Raw genomic sequence first — 21,813 nt, forward strand, 5'->3', positions numbered from 1 at the left:
TAAAAGTTTGATACCATTTAGAAAAAAGTATGAAGATTTGGAACCAGCAGTGCAATTAACCTCATGTTCTGCTTTACATATCCGCAGGTAAAGAATTTTATATAAATTAATATTTTTTTTACTATGCTTTTAGTTTTTGCATTCAATAGCTCACTTTTGTTTTTAACTTTTTTGCTAAATTTGTTTCTTAGCCATAGTCCTCACAGGGAAAAAAGTGTTGAAACATGTCATTGTAATCTCAAAGTGTTTGAAGTGATTGGATTTAAGGGGCAACCCCAATAGTCATGGAGCTTACATCCTATATAGTTGAGAAATCCGTGGCACTTGAGAAGATCATTATTGGTTCGTAGGACAACCTGGGTGTCCAAAGGATTTTGGGGATGACGAAACATATCGAACCGCAAAGATTAAGGGTTTTGAATTCAAAGCTAAATTTCCTTCAAAAGTTGTTGTTAACCTCTGATTTACTTGTTATTCTTGCAAAACACATGATAAAAGAAAACATGCCTTAAGGATATGAGAAGTGCCATTTTGGTAAGGTAAAGTACTCAACATGTGAGATTGAGAAACAACCGGCCATCTTTTCTTCAAATGGATATTTTCATTGAATGAAAAACACAAATTGCTAATAAACTCTAAAACTCATAATTCTGCCTTTTTTTTTCTTTTTTTCTTTTTTTTTTTTTGCTTTATCATACTATTACTCATTATTATTATTTTTTCAAATAAACTTTTGTATGACTTGATAGTTGGATTATCTTTTATTTTTCAATATCATTCTCATGCTTGATACATTGAAGTTGCATGTGCAAAATAATTAATTAATATTTTTTCTAGATTCTAAATTAGTATTAAATATGATATGTTCAAGTGTTGTTTTAATGAAATCATTTTAAAATATAAGATTTGAGATTGAAGTTTCAGATTTTTTGTTGTCTCTATTCATTATCATTACTTGATGTTAAGTTACTTGAATTCAACCTAATAAAAGCTAAAATTGGCATAACTGATTTACATTCGCTGCAATGATAGTCAATAATATTGATATTAGGCAAAAGAAAGTGCACTGGAATATTCAACCATGTCAACTGTAAATTGGTAACAGGGTCTTCTCAAAATAAGAGAGCCTTACAAACACTGAAACAAGACATAGTATAGCTCAATCTGTTAGAGTGAAAGTAGATGGGCACAAATATAACTATAGTGAAAGTAGATGGGCACCACTGCAAAATCTAGTTTTTAAAATCTGAGGACCGATTCTCTATTTTCTTCTCCCAAATTTGCAACACAGTAGCTCAATCTATTACAGCAGCCACTCTGATCTCTCTTTCTCTCTATCGAAGGGAAAACAAAAAGAATGGCATTCCTACTCAAAAGTTCAATGATTTCTTCTCGCTTTCGATCTCATTCTCAGGTAATTGAGTTAAAAAAAAAAATCAACTAATCATCCTTTTGATTTGTTTCTTTACAATGATTAATAGATGGTCGCTTTTGTTTTGTTTTTTTGTTTTTTTTTTCTTCTTTTTGGTTTACTGATTTAACAGAACACAGAGAAAGGCTTACTATCTAATTCGAGTCGTGGATTCCATGTCGAACCTGGGACTCGCGAGAAAGCTGTGAGTTTCTTTTGTTTTTTCCCTAGGGTTTTGAATCCTGTTTTTTTTTTATCTTTATTCATTGAAATCAAGATTTTTCCTTTTTAAATTTTTTTCCATTATTTGATAAGAAAGGACCACATATAGTCTGTGTGGGTATCTCTACACTTCTACGTAGCTAATAATTTCTTGAACTTCAATTGCAATATTTTGCTTCTCGTTTTATTTACTTGCAATTTCAATGGACCTTATGTCATTATTAAGATACGATTTAGATCCTAAAAGAGTCATTTACTTTCCTTTTTCTTTTTCATGCGTTTTTTACCTTCAAATATCTAATCTTGATTTTTAAGATACGATCTGAATCGCATGATTAGCTTTATTGTGCTAAGTTCTTTACATCATTGATTATTTCAGCTCTTGGCAGAAGACCCTGCTCTTAAGCGATTCAAATCACATAAGAGTAGTGTCCGGACACTCAAAAGAGTTGGAGATGTTCTCACTATTGTAGTTGTTGCAGGTATGCTGGATGCTTCTTTTGCTATCAATCTCATTTTTCATTACATTTGTGCAACAAATGTTTTTTGTTCTTCTTTCTTTTTTGCTACTAGTTGAAGTGGAAGCAATTAGTGTTAGTGGGTTCTCAGGTGCACATAAAGTAAATAAACAATGCAGCAAATTCAAACAGCTAGTAGGAAATAAACTAAGCCATGAGCATCCAACATTTCTGTTCATAAATCTTTTTGTTGACAGAAAAGATTGTTAATACTGCAAGGGAAGTGTTATAGTCCAGATTTATTGTTTTAAGTTAATGTGAGCTAAATCAAGGTCTTCTCTAGCTAGAATGTCTTTACGGTTTGCTGAGATGAAATATTTTTATAATAAGCTTCCAAGTAAGTGGTAAAGTATATGTTGCTTTAAGTTCCAAGCAGAAAATTTGGTTTCCTACCTAATAATATGAAAGATCAAATATGTCAAGAATGAATTTTAAAATCAGTTTTGTAAACTTGGATTCTCTGAGTCGTGTACTTTTGAAAACCTAATAAAGTGCATTTCTGTGCTCCTTCTTCTTGTTTTCTTTTATGCTTGTTTTATGTGGAAATGCTTTGTTTGAGGGAGTGTCTTTAATTTTTAACCTGTCTTCTGTCTTGAGAAAGTGTCTATTACTGAAGGAGGATACATGCTATTTAGCAATTTTGAAGTGCTAGCTCTTATACTTGCTTTCCTTCATCTTTTTCTTCTCTTCGATAAAATTATCTCTTGTATCGTAGAATCTCTTCAATTTCTAAACATCATGGACAAGCAAGCAAGGTTGCATCTGTAAGCAATGTAGTATATTTTTGGTTCTGTTAATTGGCAAGATAATTTATTAGTGATCTTGATTTACAATGGAGACTAGGACCCTCCAGGTATTTATATAATCTCTTTGAGAACCGCACTAGATAATATCAATCTACTTCTCGAGTTAATAGATGTTTGTGGAGGGTTATAGACCTCAGATTTTCTGTCTCCGAGTATCGAGAAATGAGGTTGGCCTGCTTATTGAAGTGAAAATTGCATAGAGAAGCTGTGCATTTTCTCCTCTGTTTTTCAAAAGAATTGACTGCATCACTTACATGAGCTCCATATCCTGCCAGTGAGTGTTTAGGTTATTCAAAGTGGAAGAAGTTGTTTGTTAATGTTAATGATGACATCAATATGGGAAAAAAAAAATAATGAAATTGATAGTAACTGCACTGGAATAGTCAGTTGCAACTGCTACCTTTTCACATCATGGATGGTCATAAAATATGTTAGTAAAGGCTTTTGTATCTCATAGCACTATTTCAATAAATTTTGATCTTTCCATGAGGTTTTTGAATAATTTCGAATCATGGTATTCCTTATCAGAAGGAACAGTTGAAAGTATCAGAGGAGAATTTATGACTGATATGATTCCTTAAATTAGACTAAAGATTGTTTCACATAGACTGCCACCAGAATTAGTCATGTTTCATGCTTTTGTTGTTATATCTATCAGTACTCTGATGTTGTTCTTATGTTTTAGGCTGTTGCTATGAAATTTATGTTAGAGCTACTATGAGGGAGGAGGCTCGGAAACAGGCAGGTGAAATTGCATAACGGAGTACAGTAACTTGCAATGTTCCTTTAATGATCCTTTTCACTACTCATGATAACATAAAGATCTTGTCCGAGTGTTAAATAAGCAAGAACAATCTTCCTGTGATCAAATTCTTGCCCTCAAGAGTTGCTGTTTTTTGCTTCTGTTAGAATTTTGTGTTTGATGGACTCGAATATTCCCCAGCCTTTCAGTCCATGGTGAAAGATATAGGTTTTGGATCCTTGATTCTCATCTAAGGATCATCCCCAATATGTAACACACCAACTGAACAAGCTCCAGTTGGCAAGGTAGTACAAATGTTGATTAATAATGGCATTAAAAAATAGTCTGAGACATTTATGAGGAACAGCTGCTCCATTTTTTTTCCCAATCAATGTGTTTTCCAGTTGGGTACCATGTGCTTTATCTATGTTAGGTGGCTCAAGTCAGCGACCATAAGGTAAACATGAGGAAGTAGCACAATCTTAGTTTGATCAAATTTGTAGTTAACGACATTGTAGGATTTAATGTTTCCAGGACAACATCTAAGCCCATCCTTTTAAACTGAAATAAGTAAGTTAAAGAAACTATAGAGACCTGGTCCAGCTTTCGGCTCAAGGTCGGTGACTAGTCTCTAAAAATGCTTGCTTTTGATTGAGGTTTGGTCAAGTGGGATCAGCTCATTTCAATATGAACTGGGGCATCCTAATTTTTGAATGGAATTTAAAATTTTAGGCTTTTTTTTTTGTTTTTTCTTTCTCTTGTTCACATTTTTAATGATATTTTCATTTAACTAATTAACCTCAGCTAGCTAGGTTTCTATACAATTCTTGAAGTCGGAATCAATCGTAATCTAATAACACTTAAACCATTAGATACGAAATATAAAAACAAAAACATTAAAAAAAGGAAAGGGCAGTCAAGAACAGATAACCAGTATTAGTTCAGATAAAGGGAAAAGAACAAATGTTCCATAATTTGTTATATGGACATTTGGTGAAGATTCTTGATATCCCTTGGCTGGCTTTATTAAAAAGGGCATAACGCAACTAGCTAAAAGGAAAGAAGAATAAATAAATATTTGATTTAGTTCCTTTACCAAACGGTCCAAACCAAAAATAGATTTACATTATATAGCTAATGACTGCACGACACGTGTAAACCAATATGAACAAAAAGAAAAGAAAAGGTGGGCTTGTCTGTATTGTTGTTTTGCGAAAGAAAACAGAAATTAAATAAAAAAATAAAATTGAAGTATCATAATTGAATTGAGAAGTTGTTGACATAGTGGGGGATGCATATGCATATTTACCCACAAATAATATAATGACAAAAATATTTCAAAATAGAAAGAATTATACATCATTATCATAATCTGACCCCACCTCTTTCTTTTCTTTTACTGCGACACAGAATGTTTCATATTCACCCTGTTACTTTAGCTGCCCACTTGCCCTCTCCGCGCTTAAACTCCAACGCCATGGCTCTGTTCTTCTCTTGCTTGAGGGTTTCAAACCCTGCCCCTTCCTTCTCCATTTTATAGCTGTTGCTTAAGCAATTCTATGAAATTTTATTCATATCACCGTTGCATATTCTTTTTTACTAAAATAAGCATTTATTGAAGTGCATGAATATCACAAGAAAATTAACAAATAATATTTTTATATTACTTCTCTTTTCTGATGTAACTTTTTTTTTTATATTAATTTATTTGTGTTGTAAAATAAATAATAATAAGAAGATTAAAGAGTATTATAAATTAAAAAATAAGAATAAAGAAAATAAAAAGAGAAAAAAGATTAATTTTTTTTTGTATCATTCAATTGATTGTAACATCTAAGTTATATGTGTAAGGAATTATAGAAATTGAATTCTATTTATATAAAAAAATTTATCTATAAATATAATAATAGACATCTAATATAATCTAAATACTTTATTATTATATAACAATTTGATAATAAAAATAAAATATTTTTAAAATTATTAATCTAGTACAAATTTATGCCATCAAATCTCAATTAAAGAAGAAATGGGATATTAATGGACATTATGAGTAGCAATAACTTAATATTATTCTTTTGTCTAAGCAGCTAATCCTCTGACATATCAATCTATCCTAATTTATGAGGATCCTAATACCAATTCAGTTTAATGACTAAAAAATCTTTAATTTATACAATATTTGATTTGGTTTAATTCTTATTTTTTTTAATTCTTTTAAGTACTCAAACCAAATTTTATGATTTTTTTTCAAATTTAAAAACTAAAACCAAACCAGAAAATTGAACCCATAAACTTTGATTTATTAGATTGGAACCAAACAAACCGATTTTATTTCATTTGGTTTAATTAAATTTTGTGCAGCATGTACTTAAAAAGGGATAATTTGACACGCACCTTTTTGAGAGAGTGATTTAATCTCTCCGACTACGTAAGTATCGCGAAATGTTGGAACATAGGTACTATGTAATTTTCTGCTCCTGACCGAAGACCCTGAAACTTACTGTTTCCTTATTATTCCCATTCACTCTAAGGGCAATAAGGTAATTTAGTAAATATTTTAATCATCACCTAATTTACAAGATTGCCTTGCCCCCGACATGGACAGCTTGCATTTTTCTATTAAGCACAAAAATTTGAAAGTCTGCACTGCAGCTCAAAGCATTTTTATTTTTATTGTTTATTTAAATGCAATTTTTTTGCATTTGTTTAGTTCTCTCTTTTATTTCTTGTGTAGCTGTAATAACTAATACATCATAAAGGCTGAGAATTCTGAAAGTCTCCCCTTTTTATCAACAAAAAGAAAAAAAAAACAAAAATCTAAAGAGGCTGTAGTGTTTATCACAATTCAGTTGATACATATTTGGTGTTGGAGAAGATAAAGGAAGAGTAAAAAGTAAGAGAGAAATCGAAGATGGCAACATTTGCAGGGACAACCCAGAAGTGTAAAGCTTGTGAGAAGACTGTTTACTTGGTGGATCAACTTACTGCTGACAACAAAGTCTACCACAAAGCTTGTTTCAGGTGTCACCACTGTAAGGGTACCTTAAAGGTTAGTTCTTTTCCTACTCAGTTCTAATACTTCCGCTACGTGTTGAAAGTATCAAAGCTGGAGACTTTCCGTTGAATTCCATCATTTTATATGTTCTTTTGACGATCATGAGCTTGTTTTAGTATTGAATGTTTAGATTTAATCACTGTGTAGATGTGTTTATGAGTGTGTTGATAATATTATTAATTAATGGATGAGCTAATTGATCATATGTAGCTTAGGTTATAAAAGAGGAGTTAATTAGCCCCTTCTTGCTTGGATCCAGATCAGATTTTGGTTGGTGATATATAGTTTTGGATGTTCAGTATTTTTTTTACTGGTTGATTTGTGATAGCCTCATTTCCTTGGCTATGAATCATGTTTAGATTCTAAATTTTAGTAGTGAAGAGGTGCCTCCCGCCCCACAGGCAATCAATTAAGGGAGAGGTGGGGCTGACAGAGAAGATTTTTTCTAATATAGACTTTGACTGGTTGAGAAGCACTGTCTCCTTCGCTTGTTTTTTTATTTGTCGGCCTGGTGGATAGTAGGGAAGAGGCAAAACTAAAGAATAGTAGAAAGGACTTGGAACCAAAACTGTCTTAGAAATATCAAATTAAACGGTAATACTATAATATGCATATTCAGAACTGAATGTATAGTTCAATGCTAGTAACTTTGAGAACTTTGTTTGAATATTAGGGCAAACATCTGCACTCTAAGAATATACATAGGGTTAACTGGACCATTTCTTTCAGTGCTTGTTTCCATGAACTTGGTTCTTGGTTGAAGGTACTGTATTAAGTTGGCAGACCTGCAGCATCACACAGAAAATATTACTGGCAATTTTATCTCTTGTTCTCTACCTAAAACTATCTGCTGCAAACTATTATGGAATGAAGAATGGTGGAGATGGAGGGCATACTTGTGTGTTTCGATACGTGGATAATGTCTTCTGTTCACCCACAAGATGATCCCTTAGGAAGTAGTTTAACTAGTTGACTATGAGTTGGTATCTCAGTAGACCATTGTCTTACCATTGGTAAGTGGTTGGTAGTTTGCAATTGATCACCACCTTCATTACTGTTGGCATTGTTTAGTGCTCTGGCCTTGATTTGGAATCTTTGCTTTCTGTAGTCTATTAACTTTTATTGTCCCTAAAACTCCTATTTTGCATAAAATAAATTCAATGTATTGTTGGTGAAGATATGGTCTTTGATTGCTTATAGAAAGGCTAGTGATATTCAGATTGTTGCTAGTCAGTCTTATGCAGATGTCTACTGTATGTAACAAGGAACTGAATCTGAGGTCTGTTATTGATTTTGTAAAAAGATGCAGGCTATCTTTTGGAATCCTCAGTATCCGATAAGTACTATAATGATCAAGTTACAATTAAAAGGCTTGGTGTCTATGTCTCTACTTGCATAACAGCAGCAGTATGATCATTGTATTTTATTTGATGTTCTGTATGGGATCATGGCATTTTTCTTCTGCTTCTTTTGCAGCTGAGTAATTATTCCTCCTTTGAAGGCGTTTTGTATTGCAAGCCTCACTTTGATCAACTATTTAAGATGACGGGAAGCTTGGATAAAAGTTTTGAAGGTCATTATCTGTTACTAAGATTTTTTTAATGCTTTAGCTGTGATAATTTCTTCTTTATTTCTTATTTTTCCCCCCTTTCTATTCTCTAGGCACTCCAAAAACTGTTAGAGTCGACAGATCTGCGGATCAGGTATCTTTGTGTTAAGTTTCTTGATTATACTAATGGGTGAATTTAGAATAACTACAATTGGTTAATTAGGGTCTAATTATGATACGTTAAAAGTGTTAACTATGTGAATGGCATTCCACAGTTCAACAGCAATAGCAGAGTTTCAAGCATGTTTGCTGGAACCCAGGACAAATGTGTTGCTTGCAAGAAAACTGTTTACCCAATTGAAAAGGTAAGTCCAGCGAGTTACGTGGCAATAATAGTGTTCTACATGATAGCAAATATGTGCAAGTTTGGGGAATTTGAGAAGTCTGAAAGTAATGGAGAGCATTGTTTCTGACTTTCTGTTATTTGATTATCTAGCAATATGAACAATGTCATGGAAGTTTCATGGACACTGTCTGCAATTCCACACATATTTCTAGTACTTTCCAGAGTAGAAAGTTGTTTTGAGTTTGCTAAAATATCATCACCGTTTTCTGTTGCGCAGAACTATCAGCTTTAAACATGCAGCATATTGATGTCAATTATCTTCCTACTTCATTGTATAGTTTTTATAGCATTATTCTGCACAATCGAATTTTGAATTCCTTGTTTTAAAGCTAGGTCTCAAATGATGCATTTACCTCTTTTACTATTTTGTATTAAATTCGGTAATAAATCTGTTCAAGGTGACTAGACTGGTTTGTTTTGCTAGTTCACTGAGATTGATTAATGCAAATTTGAAAGAATATTTCAAAGTTTATATACGAAATTTGTTAACACTTGAACAAAAGAGTAGCCAGCTATGTCATTTGGTCTACAAGATATCTTTTATAACATATTTTAGCCAGTCATTGAGTCATCTTTCTACTTTACCACATATAACTTCAATGCAGAAAATGATTCTCAAGTTCAAAAAGTTCTACCCTTAGTCATATCTAAACTGCATTTTCTTGATTTTCATGGATGTTATTCTTATAAATTATGAAGCCATGGAGGAAAAGAAAAAAGTAGGACATTTTGCTGACTTTTTGACCCAATTTTTTGCTTATTTCAGGTGGCAGTTGATGGTACATCTTATCACAAGGCCTGTTTCAGGTGCACCCATGGAGGCTGCGTAATTAGCCCGTCAAACTATGTAGCCCACGAGCAACGTCTCTATTGCAGGCACCATCACAACCAACTCTTCAAGCAGAAGGGGAACTTCAGCCAGCTTGATAAGCATGAACATGTTAAACCAGTCACTGAGACTGCAGCTGAGTGAGAATGTAAAATCTTTCACAAATCTCGAAATATGTAATACTTGAAGAAGGTTATTTCTCAGAGTCGGATGGAAAATGTCAAAACTATGCTAGAAGAGCAACTATAAAATATGTCATGGTGGAAATAGTAGTCAGTTGCGGATTTTGAGCTTTTTTCGAGTGTGAGTTTTGAATGTTTAAATAAGTTTTTTGGTGTTATATTCCTTTCAATAAACCATGAACTTAAAGTACAAAGATTCTGTATTTCTTTTCAAGTTTAAGCTCTGAAATTGCTTTCATCTTCTATGGTTGTAGAGTCTTTTAATTGGCGGTGTGTGTTTGTTGCCCTTGGTGCTTTTCCAGAATACATCGATCCATTGTCTCCCCTTCATCAACTAACTTTCCCTAGATAGAGCAAATGGACACCGTGGATTGTTTTCTTTTCCTTGCTAGTTAATTATTGCCTCTACGAAGGAGTACTGATTTGTCAGTCGGTGATGATATAGGTTTTTCAAGTCAATGCATTTGTGGGTTATTATGACATTTGTGCCGTCTGTTAAAATCAATTTGCTTAATCAAACTAACCAGACATACATTTAGTATTATATTAGTTGCTAGTGGGATGGGGGATTTTTTTCAGATGGGGTCCTACACAAGTGACTAGTTTTAGACTGAGAAATTAATCCCATAAAAGGTGGAGGAAGGTCTCGAAACGAGACCTCTGGCTCCAATAGCAACACTTGTATCAATCCAGCTAGACCTAAATTTGCGGGTAGAACTGGTTTAGCTCTTCAAGAAAATGTAAAAAATCTTTGTGGATTTACTTGGTCATTCCGGTAACATTGAGAGGCATTTGAAACTTTTTATCTGGTTACTAACAGATGCTGGGGTCTCATCGGCACGGCTCATTCAATGCTTAACTCAGTAGCCAATTGAGAATAAGAATAAAAGAGGGAAGGAAAAGTACCCATTACAACAGTACACTTGTCTATATATAAAATGCAGCGCGTGCTTCATAAAATTTACCATCTTTATATTTATTGCCGATCCTGGTCATTATCAACTATGTTCTGTTATGTGATGACCATTAGCCCACGTTTTTGTATTCAGGTGTGCAATTCTAAGATTCAGCATCAAGAGCGAGATGTGTTTTGTAAATTATGGTATAGAAACGAGAGGTAGGGATTGGGCCATTTTCATACTTTAGAAAGAAGAAACCTGTCCTAGTAAACATCATTGCTGATTATAATAAGTGGCCTGGCTCTATTTTCATTCACTAATATCATCTCCAAAAGAACAGTCTGAAAGGTGTAGCTTCTACTCCTTGAAATCAAAGTTTGTTTGGGGAGAAGAAAAGTCTTCTCTACCAAGAAATGGCCCATAAGTGCCTCGGAACCGTAATTTGGGCTACCAGTAGGAGCCATTTATGGTACTATTTTGTATTGAAGGCTGTTGCTCTCAAGTATTAATGAGGGATAATCAACTTGCGAGGAAGATATTATGACCTGACAAAGCTCAATCAGGTATGGCATGGCCTACATTCCATATTCATTGATTGCTCCACAACTCATTGATCTTGATTCTACAATCAATGATTGTTCTAAGTAGAGACAAATTTTATATAGTGCTAGAAATTTGGTTAATAGTGGCAAGCAGTTGATAGGGTTATGGCCCACTAGCAAAGGAATTCTAGGCACTTTCATGAATCTGTACCACATATATATGTATTAAATATACTAATTTTCAAGTTTCTATGCTTAGAGAATGTTCTAATAGTGAGTTGGTTGCAGTTGTCCTACTTTAAAAAGTTTCTTTAAGAGTAATATAATTTTGTCTTTTTAGTTCATAAAAGAAAGAAAAAGGGCAATTTCTTTAATTTTGCTTTTATTGCTTTGGTCTGTCTCTGTTTGTTGGAGATGAAAAAGAAAAAAAAGAACTGAAACAAATGATGAAATTGGCAATGGGTAGTCTTCAAAAAGAGTACCCACTTCTTTTAATGCCCTGAAATGATATTTATGAATTTAGTAGTATATGATTGTTTCAAAGTCAAAAATATACAGAGCCTAATAATCATAATAATTTCCTTGTGTTATTTTCTTCCATATATTATTTCATTAATGTTGTGTTGATATTTGTACATCTTTTTCCTTCTCTTTTTTCTTTAATGTCTATATCTATTTGACTATCTCATCTTCATCTGTGAAAAAGTATTAGCTAATTTAATGATGTACTGTTAATTTACTATTAGCTTGTACCAATTAAAGAGCTCCCAAATGCTAGAAGTCTTGTGCAAGTATATGGTATTGTCTTCATCATTTCGATATGAATTTATAACAAATCACAAGTAGACTGACGTATTCATATACAATGATGTAAAAATAATCACTTTATTTGCTCTTTGATTTGCCAATTTAATGTACAAGATGCCATATATATCTATAAATTGTTGAGCTGATATTTGGTCCACAGAACTAGATGTAAATGATGGATAGATCATCCAATTCTTCTTGTCACCCTTTTCTTTCATACACACGCATATAACCACACACACACACACACAGATATATATATAAATATATATATATATATATATATATATATATATATATAAAAGCTTTTTGGTAGAATGATTACTAATTTTTATTATATTCTAATTATATATGTAATTAATTTAATTTTTTAATTTTAATAGAATTAATCAGTGATTAATCTAATTTAATCTTAATTCTATCATAATTATATATATATTTTTAAAAAATTAATAAATATATCACGTTATATATATATATACTTATGATAGAATTCAAATAACTCACTACAAATTTTTTATAAGAATAAAAATAATAAATAAAAAAAATATATGATATTTTTAATTTAATTAATTAGTTAATTAATTTACATGTAAATTTTAAATTTTTATTAATGTATTAAATAAAATTATATTATAACTTTTTAATAATAATTTATATGAATGACGAGCAAAATATATATATATATAAACGAATATCTAAGTGCTGAGTAACTATGACATGAGTTATTTTCTAATAACTATTACGGTGAAATAACTTTTTTTTTTAATATAATTTTGAAGAATGTTCAATCTTTCATTTATTTTGAAACAAGGGTACATCCCAATATAAATATTCTATTTTATTTAAAATAAAATCAAGAAATATATGAACACAAAACTCACTTAAATATGGATGGTTATCACTAATATTTTCTCATCATGTTGATAGAACATTGACAACTTACTTTTTGCGGAAATACATTCAGTTAAGTAATTATTTTAAATTTAATTATTTTATTTTTAAACAAAAGCATTTATTATAATCTTTTTATTTATAATTCAAGAATAAAAAACTTTTATAAATCTCACAAAGAAAGAAGCTAAACAAAAGAAAAATCAGAGAAACGTACCTAAACATTTATATTTATTGAATAAAAAGAAAATGTAAAAGAGGGAACCATTTTCACTTATTAAGAAACAAGAGAGAGAGAGAGAGAGAGAGAGAGAGAGAGAGAGAGAGGATAGAGAGCCATTGTTGGGACACCAAATATAAGATGATTCTTGTTGATCTTTTTAATTCTTAACTAACAAAAGGGATTTTAAGGGACCATAAAATCATTTAAAATCTCCAAAATTTATATTCTAATCACTCTGTTATTGTTGTCGGTCCAACCTCAACCTAAATATTTAAGATGATTAAAACATCCAATCCAAAAGATTCAAATTGAAACACCTGAACATTAAATATGGTTTATTTTTTTGTTAAATTTCTTTGCATACCATTCTTGATCTTTAGCAATGGCTGGCTAATTGTTTGAAATATCTTTATTTGCATCATACCATGTAATAATGTAAGATAATCATGACCAAAAATAATTGATAATGGTTCTTAATCAATTATGTTAATGATATTATGATTAAGATAACATTTCAGTTTCTTGGTTGAATTTATTTGGCCACAAATTATTAAGAACCCAATGACTCTAGCAATCAATCCACCATAAGCAAAAGTCCTACTTAAAATTCAAAACAATACAATATGCTAATTAATAACTATGTTTAGACCCTTTGGCTATACAACTCTGAATTACTCAAATCTACAATTGAAGAGAGAGATTCACTTCACTCTCTTTGCTAGAGCAACCTGCAGCAGTATCCTTGGATGATGTGTGTATAAATTAATATTTTTTTTTAAATCTCGGGTTTAAAAAGAAGCAGATTTATATGCAGGTGTGAGCTGATCTGTTACAACAAGTAAGCATGGCAGAATGATAATTAAGAAACATAAATATTAGCTGCCAGCCTCCAAGATGCTATTGAGTGAGGGTTGCCATGTTCTTGATCTGACTGTGTTACTGGCAGAGTTGGTAGCTGATGCTGTTCTTGGTCTATTTCTTTCATTTTTGCTCACCTGAAAAATTTATCTCAAAGAGTTAGTTTTTATGGCATATTAACACAATTTGCACATGTACCTTAAACAACATATAAACATATGATTTTTGTTATTAAAAATATTTATATATTAATATATCTTACAGCTAGTCTACCCAATATTTGAGGGAACTTTTCTTATACATTAATGGAATATCAAAAATTTCCAAAACACATATATATGCGATGATTGTAAAAATGGAAATTAACCTGATAATTCTTCTCAAGTTCAGATCTTTTTACTTCTAAAACCAGCCCTGGAACCTGATTAATCTCCCTAATCCTCTCAGGCTTCTGTGATGATTCTGAGTACTGCAGGTTTTTCTTGTGCTTCGCTTGTTTCTTTGCCCACAACCCTTTCATAACCTCTGAAAAGAGAAACCCCACAAAGCATGTCAAACTTCAAATCATTAAACAAATTACATATCCAAAGAAAAGATAACATAAAGACTTTATAACAAGCAACAACAAACCTTCACTCTTGATTAGTCTATAAACATGGCCAAGAACAAGGGTATCAGTAGGCCTGAGCAGCTTGATTCTTGTTATCCGAAGAGAGGAGTTGTTGTTGGTGATGGTGGTGGTGGTCGTGGTGGTGGAGGCGCCGCTACTGGTGGTGACGGCGTTTGGGGTGGCTTTGTTAGGACATTGAGCGTTATTATTAGCAGGATACAAGGTGGTGGAAAGCAGAAGAGCAACATAGTGACCAGGATTTGTTTTCATAAGCTCACCAGCATTTACAGGCCAATACAACTTGTCTACTTTACCACATGGGTACTGTATCACTAGAGTTGCTGCATCTACAGCTTGACAATTTCCCATTTTTCTTGCCCTTCTTTTCTCTTGTTTTTCTGTTAAAGAACTTGTATATATAGAAGAGGAGAAGCCAAAAAAAAAAAATAAACAAAGAAAGAAAAGATAAATGAGAAAGGTAGGAGGAGGAGGAAGGTTGAAGTAGCAGCAGCGCCTTTATAGCCAACACCAACCCTTTCTTTCTCTCAAAAGTGGTAAATAAATTTGCTTATGTTTTAGCATTTAGACCATAGGTTTTAGTCTGACTCTATGGTCCAAAAACATTATGGTAAATAAAAGGGCAAATTAGTAAGTTTGGCGTTGAGAGAGGCATTTGAAATAACATGATAGTAGTAATGATGTGTTGAGTGGTGATTGGTTAGGGGTTGAAGAGACAAAGAAAGTTGGACCACATGTGATTTTCAACCTTAAAAGACAGAAGGGATGCGTTATATTGAGTTCGGGGTTTGGTCCACCAATACCATTTGTATTGTATTATATAGTAATAATCCACGGTTACATCAGATTCTCTTCTCTTTTTCTTTTCTTTTCCTTTCCTTTTGTATCAGAAAAGGCAAATCCAGAAAGTTAGAAAACACAAACACTAAGCACTGGTCACCACTGAAGAAATTAGATTGCTATATCCTTCTCAATTTTCTTGCACTCCATTTATTTCTTTCTCTGTTTCAATGACAAAAGTCATCCATTTTCATTGTAAAAAGCTTGCCAATTCTGCTTATACACGGGGATATTCTTTTTAGGTGCCATCTATATATATATATATATATATATATATATATATATATATATATATATTATGTAACAGTCTACCTGCCACTTCCATATCTTATATATCTTTTTGATATGCATATGAAATTTAAAAATTCAAGTTTGTACCTCTTTTGGCTGCTCCGAAATTTACAGCATATAAAATAATTACAAAACAAAAATATACATTTATTTAACGTTTAGATGAAACACCCAATAACTTTATGCAAGGAAATGCAGAATTGGCATATGTGGTGCAGAGTATTCTTATCCGAATCTGAAGAGATAGGGTAGTAATATCAATATAATAAATACCATATACAAGTTGTCACAGTCTTTAGACTATTCTTATTTTCTCTTACAAGGTAAAAACAAAAATAAGAAAAGAAAAAAGGATCACTAGAAGAAATTATATATAAGTAGGTAACCCACGAAAGGAAAACATTAATTATCGATCTTTCTTGGAATGTTTGTGATATTTGATTCTGACATCATCAAGAAGGCCAACCCTAATGCAGCTTTTTATTATCATGTGATGACCATTGAAATATTTGGAAGATTTTGATTAATAAAACATAAGAGCAAACGTCGTCGGATTTACCTACCTTGCCTCCTTTCATTTATCAAATTAAGACAACATTACCTCATGTTGTTCTTGGGCAGTTGGGAGCTTGATGTAATTAAATATTGTACTGTGTCAATCTTACGTACTTGTTATGAACTTTCCTAAAACTGTTCCTCTTTCTTATAGGAAGAGAGCATCAAGTGGGTGAACCAGAAATTTAGGTTAGATTTAGTAGAACTTTCATGTAGTTGCTAATTGAATTTGTATGTTAGCTTTGCTTTTCTTTTTCTTTTTTTGCCAAAGGGAGAGATAGGGACGGAGTAATGCTTTTGCATGAAGACAGTTCCCAAAGTGAGAGCGTGACAATCAGAGGGATGGACCCGCAAAAGACATTTCATCCACATCGGCCAAACCCACGCACCCACCCATCAGAGTTTATGAAAAAGATCAGTGAAGTCACCTTCTTCTTCTATTTACGTGTCAGTAGGCGCAATTGCCACTTATACGGCTGCCGCCATCGCCTCATGGCAAAGAGGAGGAGGTGGGCGGGCGTGGAATTTATTCCACCTCAAAAGGCCTCCAAGAACACGTTCATCAGTGAGTGTTGGTATGTGGCAGTGACAGCTCCCGCAACAAAAAAGAATATCAATAAACTGGCAACTTTTATATTATATGTATAAATAAAATAATACTCCTTTTTATTTAGTTAAAATGGAAAAAAAAAAAAAAAAAACATGAAATTTTGACCCAAGCTATCAATAACACCAGTATTTTAATTGATATCTTTAATTTGTAAGAATTTAAAAGAAAAAATTAAAATTTAATCTCATCCTCCATTGTTTATAAAGAAGAAAGGGATTCCAACTCTTTTTCCAAATGCCTTAAAAGCTAAAGCAGCAGTAGGCAATAAAAATAATAACAATAATAATAAAAAGAGTTTCCCTGTTTCTTGTTCCTTCTCTCATTCTATAAAAGTTCCTTCTGCTATCCTGTGACAAAAGCTTAGACACCAGAGCAACAAAAGCGGGAAACGGAAACTAGAGGAACATCAAAAATTCTAAGTGCACGGTGGGTCCATTACATGCAAATTGACCGCACACAAATGCAACTTTCCCTATTTTATATATGAAGTAGAATTAAAAAATTATTAATTCGTCTCCATCACATATATATCATTGAATTTAGTTTGTCACTAAACCTATAAAATAAAATTCACTATTTTATTTTAAAATATGAGTATAACTATTTTTATTAATGATAAACTCTTTAGCAACAAAATAATATAATTGTTAAATCGATATTTTAATAATAAAAAATTAATTTCTCTTTAGTCATTTATTCAATTTTGGCCATTTCAAGTCTATTACGATAATCTTATGAACAATTAATCAATATACAATGAATTAGCTAAAATTTGAAGGGAGCAATCAAATTATAGGCATGATTAGCTTATAATATCTTTTTCTTTAAATAATAAAGAGTAATTAGAAACGAAATTGAAAACATTAAAAAAGTTCATCTCATTTATCTATAATATAAAGTATTTAAAAAGTATTTCCATAGACCTAAGGCCAAATAAAATGGGGTCAGAATGTGTTTGAACTCTAACACGGACAAGATTTATTTCCTCCTTTTTCATCCTTTCACAGTTTCATGGATTATCTTTAAGTAGTGGCACTTCCAGCCCTATTGAGATACCTGAAACAACTGAATTAAGCATTTGAAAGTGTTTTGTTTTTTCTTTTTCTTTTTCTTTTTCGCATACCCTTTTTAATTGTTTGGCCCTCCATGCTATCCTTAATATCCCACAAGATTGGAAACTTATGGTATAGGCATGAGGAATTCTCAAATGGTCATCCCTACACTATGCCTTTTGAAATCCCCACCAAAACGTAGACATAAAGAAATTAAAATGTCTAGTAAAAATTTGTTGAACCTTATCCTCTATTATGAGTACAATAATATCACTGCCAAGTGACCATGCAATTGACATAATATTGATCAATCAATACAAACTTGGCAATTGTAATGCCATGCCTTAATCCAACAGTAAAACAGTAGAGGTTTGGTATTCTTTTGTATGTTATCCTTTCCTGTTTTGATATTTCATCAATTTAAAAGGAAGAAAAGAGTATAGAATTGTATGAAATTTTATATGATATACTTTTAGCTGTATGAATTAACTGCTTTAGTGACTCAATATGAAAATCATAATGTATAAGTTGCATCTTTTACTTATTTATATCTTCCAAAGAAATAAAGAAAGAAAAAGTTGAGGAGGTGGCAAATGTAACCCCAAGAATTTTACAAAGCTAAAGATTTGGAAGTACACATGCAGAGGAGAAGAGGCACACATTGTTCATTTTTTTATCCACATAATGATTTCACATTTCCTTATAATGCTTCAACATCATCATTGTAAGGTCTTAGGAGAGCATGATATGGTTCCATGCTTGGTTGCACAAATTGGTAACACAAACATTAGATCAATGCAGATTAAAGTGGTGGGCACACTAGTCACTTACTTACTCAGTGAGATTTTTTTTATTTTTTTATTTTTGTCTTGAAATCTCATGCCCTTTTACATCAAGATCTTACTCATGTCAAATAAATCAATAAATCAATAAATCATGTTAAGCTTATGTACCTCTTTTACTCTTTTTTTGACCTTTTTCACATAATGCTTATTCTAGTTATTGGATTTTCTTAAACTCAGTAATAATTATTAGGGCTAGTGAGTTACACCCTTCAACCTAGACCAATGCAATTAGTATATGGGTGGACAAGATCTGATCCCCTGTAAACCCCTGATGCTCTTGTGTTTGCTGTTTAGTGTATGTCATGTTGTTCATGATTAAATATTAATGTAAATGTTGTTAATTGGTGCTGGACCATTTTACCAGAAAACCCACCCACACACACTTGCCAAATTGTACTTTTCATATTTTTCAATTTCAGCTGAGAGCATAACGTAATTTCTAAAACCCACCCACACATTTTATTTATTGACAGTTTTTTTTAGTCATAAAACAGGGATGTAACATAAATTATTTAAAGGCCTCATTTATCTCTGCACATTAGAGTTTTTTAAAATGAAAGGGTAGAGTAACTCAAATCTACATAAATATTTTCTCAAACAGAACCCAAATTTTTTGGTATAATAATGAAATACCTAATGACAATAATTTGTGGATTCAGGATACATATACTGATACAACCTTAGTTTGATTAACCCATATCTCAAAAAGAAAAAAGAAATCAATTTCTTAAAGGGGGCAAGTAGCCATGTGAAAGACTAGGGAATATTGCTGCCCACCTCAAATGATACACTTATTCTAGTTCTGAATTTGGCTAAAAGGATTGGAGTATGCAAGTTTTTAAATATTACGTATGAGATCTCAACTAAGTGTAACAGAATCTGTACAACCATACATATATACATACATTTAATATGGAAAGTCTACCCTCTTCTATATTCTTTTAAAATTCTTGATTCAAGAATAGGAACTTGTGGGTAGCATTGGGCTCCTTCTCCTTTTCAAGAATTGAATTCTTGATCAAGAGGAGGAGGGACAGTATTTTTGTAGGTCCCTCTTGTCACTACCTTAGCATTTATGATTCAGCAATATTCCAATACAACCTTCACTTAACCTCCCTCACCAAACAGCATACAGACTGTTTTTAGGGTTCTTGTGAGAAGATGGGTTTTGTTTCTTTCATCTATTGAACCCTATAAAGCTATAACATATAAACAAAATCCAAGAATTGGGAATAGGTGTCATTTTGTATTTTTGTGGTCTGGGTGGGTTATTAATAGAAAATCAACCAATATGATCCATTTAAGGCATACAAAAATTAAGAATGTATAATCAGTTAAATAAGTTTATAATAGCAGTCCAACTTGAACTCCAATTCATAGACTTTGGACGACAATAATCTTCTTTGCTAAGATACTTTTAAGTTTTAGTGGCCTTATTCCATATTTATATACTTATAATTAATGAGAAATCTTGGACTATTTGATGGTGGGGTTTCCATTGGTACAGGAACCAAGTGGGGCGTTTATCACATTAACATAGCTAAAAGAAATCAGCCCTGAAGTTAGAACAGTGTTGTGGAGATTGATCTTTCCAAGAAATTTCTGACCATGTAATTAATTGTAAAGTTTGGTAATATCTTGTTATCATCATCCATTGCGTGCATAGAATGCCCATTTTACTACTGAATGAAGCATCTGCTTTTAAAATTTGCTTTTGCAGAATTATCAGCAGCTCTCCTTGCAACTTTATTTTGATTAACCTTTCTTTCACAGTTTCATTACTTTTTGCAGAATCTTAGAAGATTTACTATCCACCCAAATAAAGCCATGCACATATGACATACCCTCTTGGCCTTTCCCTCCAAAAGGCAATCATTTTTTGCATTTCTAGGAGGATTATATGCCTCCCATATGTTTTAGCTAATTATATTCTGCCAACTTCCTGCAAATGGTAGCTTGATATACCTCATGACAGCTTATTTAAGAGCCAATGAAAATCCAATTTTTGACTGCTTTATTATCACTATTGTTATTGCGAAACAGTACCCTTTTCAACAGTTTAGCTGGGATTACTTCTAAAATACTTTTAAAAAGCTTTTGACTGTGTTAATGGCTGTTCCGCATTACTATCCAAGATGCAACTTGTTATGGAAATTTCATTTATTCTTAAGTTGAAGAATTAAAGTGGGTATTCGATGAAAAGTTGACAACTACTGTTGAAAGTGGCGGTGAGGTAAAATGAATAAAATGCCAGAGTAAAAGAGCTTCAATTTCGGTATCCTTGGGCAATTGATGCTTTTGTTCAAATTAGGAAATCACAGTTAATGATTAAACATCTATCTAATGCATTCTCGAGGCTTGATACCCAATCCCACTTGGTCCCAGAAGTGAAGTACCTTCTGAGCTTGCGGTTTTAACCAGGACATCCAATTGCAGATGACAATTTAAGCGGTGTTGGTGTTGTACCCTTGCTGTGTTGAGCTTCTCATTGTCCTTTCCACTGGTGAAATGTTGAAAATAAGGCTTCAAAATCGGAAGAAAATGCTGACCAATCCATTACACTGCCAACTACAGTGTACTTCCTACAAGTCCTTGTGTATGATCTGGATTCGTACATCATGGGGCCAATTGGACTTTTTAAACAAATGCAGGGTGGTTGCTCTTCCACCATGTAAAACTTGTGATTCAAATGGAGTTCGGGTTCTTTGTCACCAAATAAATATGGAAGGACCTAACCTGCCATGCCAATTCTGTGAAAGTTCCCATTTCCATTATTGAGTCCTCGGACTTGGAATAACCATGTTTGAATTTTCATTCAGGTAAAGCTTCTGAACATTTCATCCATTTGTAATATTTCAGAACTAGGACAACAAGTGTTGGCCCCATGTCCTCCTTTTTTAACCCTTGTTTTGAAAGGACCTCCCGCAGCAAAATTGTAAAAGTACCCAATAAAGCCAATCTCCCATTTGGTCCAACGTCTTGTCTGTGCGATCAAATGCGTATTCCTTCATGCTCATCCCCCATGTTTAACTGATGACGAACTGTC

The 21,813-nt window shown here is 32.5% G+C and overlaps 3 protein-coding genes across 3 annotated transcripts; 2 read left to right on the forward strand and 1 right to left on the reverse strand.

Annotated features, from left to right (window-relative positions):
* The first annotated feature begins 1,156 nt into the window (after positions 1 to 1,156).
* LOC8258111 (succinate dehydrogenase subunit 7B, mitochondrial) lies at positions 1,157 to 4,087 on the forward strand. Its single transcript, XM_002511405.4, has 4 exons — positions 1,157 to 1,414; positions 1,545 to 1,616; positions 2,013 to 2,115; positions 3,643 to 4,087. Exons 1-4 carry the CDS (start codon positions 1,358 to 1,360, stop codon positions 3,714 to 3,716), a joined length of 306 nt encoding a protein of 101 aa, XP_002511451.1. The 5' UTR covers positions 1,157 to 1,357; the 3' UTR covers positions 3,717 to 4,087.
* A 2,242-nt stretch (positions 4,088 to 6,329) lies between these two features.
* On the forward strand, positions 6,330 to 9,966 carry LOC8258110 (LIM domain-containing protein WLIM1). Its single transcript, XM_002511404.4, has 5 exons — positions 6,330 to 6,751; positions 8,234 to 8,330; positions 8,420 to 8,460; positions 8,582 to 8,671; positions 9,479 to 9,966. Exons 1-5 carry the CDS (start codon positions 6,614 to 6,616, stop codon positions 9,683 to 9,685), a joined length of 573 nt encoding a protein of 190 aa, XP_002511450.1. The 5' UTR covers positions 6,330 to 6,613; the 3' UTR covers positions 9,686 to 9,966.
* Positions 9,967 to 13,673: 3,707 nt separating this feature from the next.
* LOC8258109 lies at positions 13,674 to 15,100 on the reverse strand. The gene is made up of 3 exons (XM_002511403.4): positions 14,577 to 15,100; positions 14,314 to 14,471; positions 13,674 to 14,083 (listed from the first exon to the last, which is right to left on the reverse strand). Exons 1-3 carry the CDS (start codon positions 14,923 to 14,925, stop codon positions 13,964 to 13,966), a joined length of 627 nt encoding a protein of 208 aa, XP_002511449.1. The 5' UTR covers positions 14,926 to 15,100; the 3' UTR covers positions 13,674 to 13,963.
* Between the last annotated feature and the right edge of the window lie 6,713 nt (positions 15,101 to 21,813).

Source organism: Ricinus communis, chromosome 4 (assembly GCF_019578655.1).
Source record: "Ricinus communis isolate WT05 ecotype wild-type chromosome 4, ASM1957865v1, whole genome shotgun sequence".
Lineage (NCBI taxonomy): Eukaryota > Viridiplantae > Streptophyta > Magnoliopsida > Malpighiales > Euphorbiaceae > Ricinus > Ricinus communis.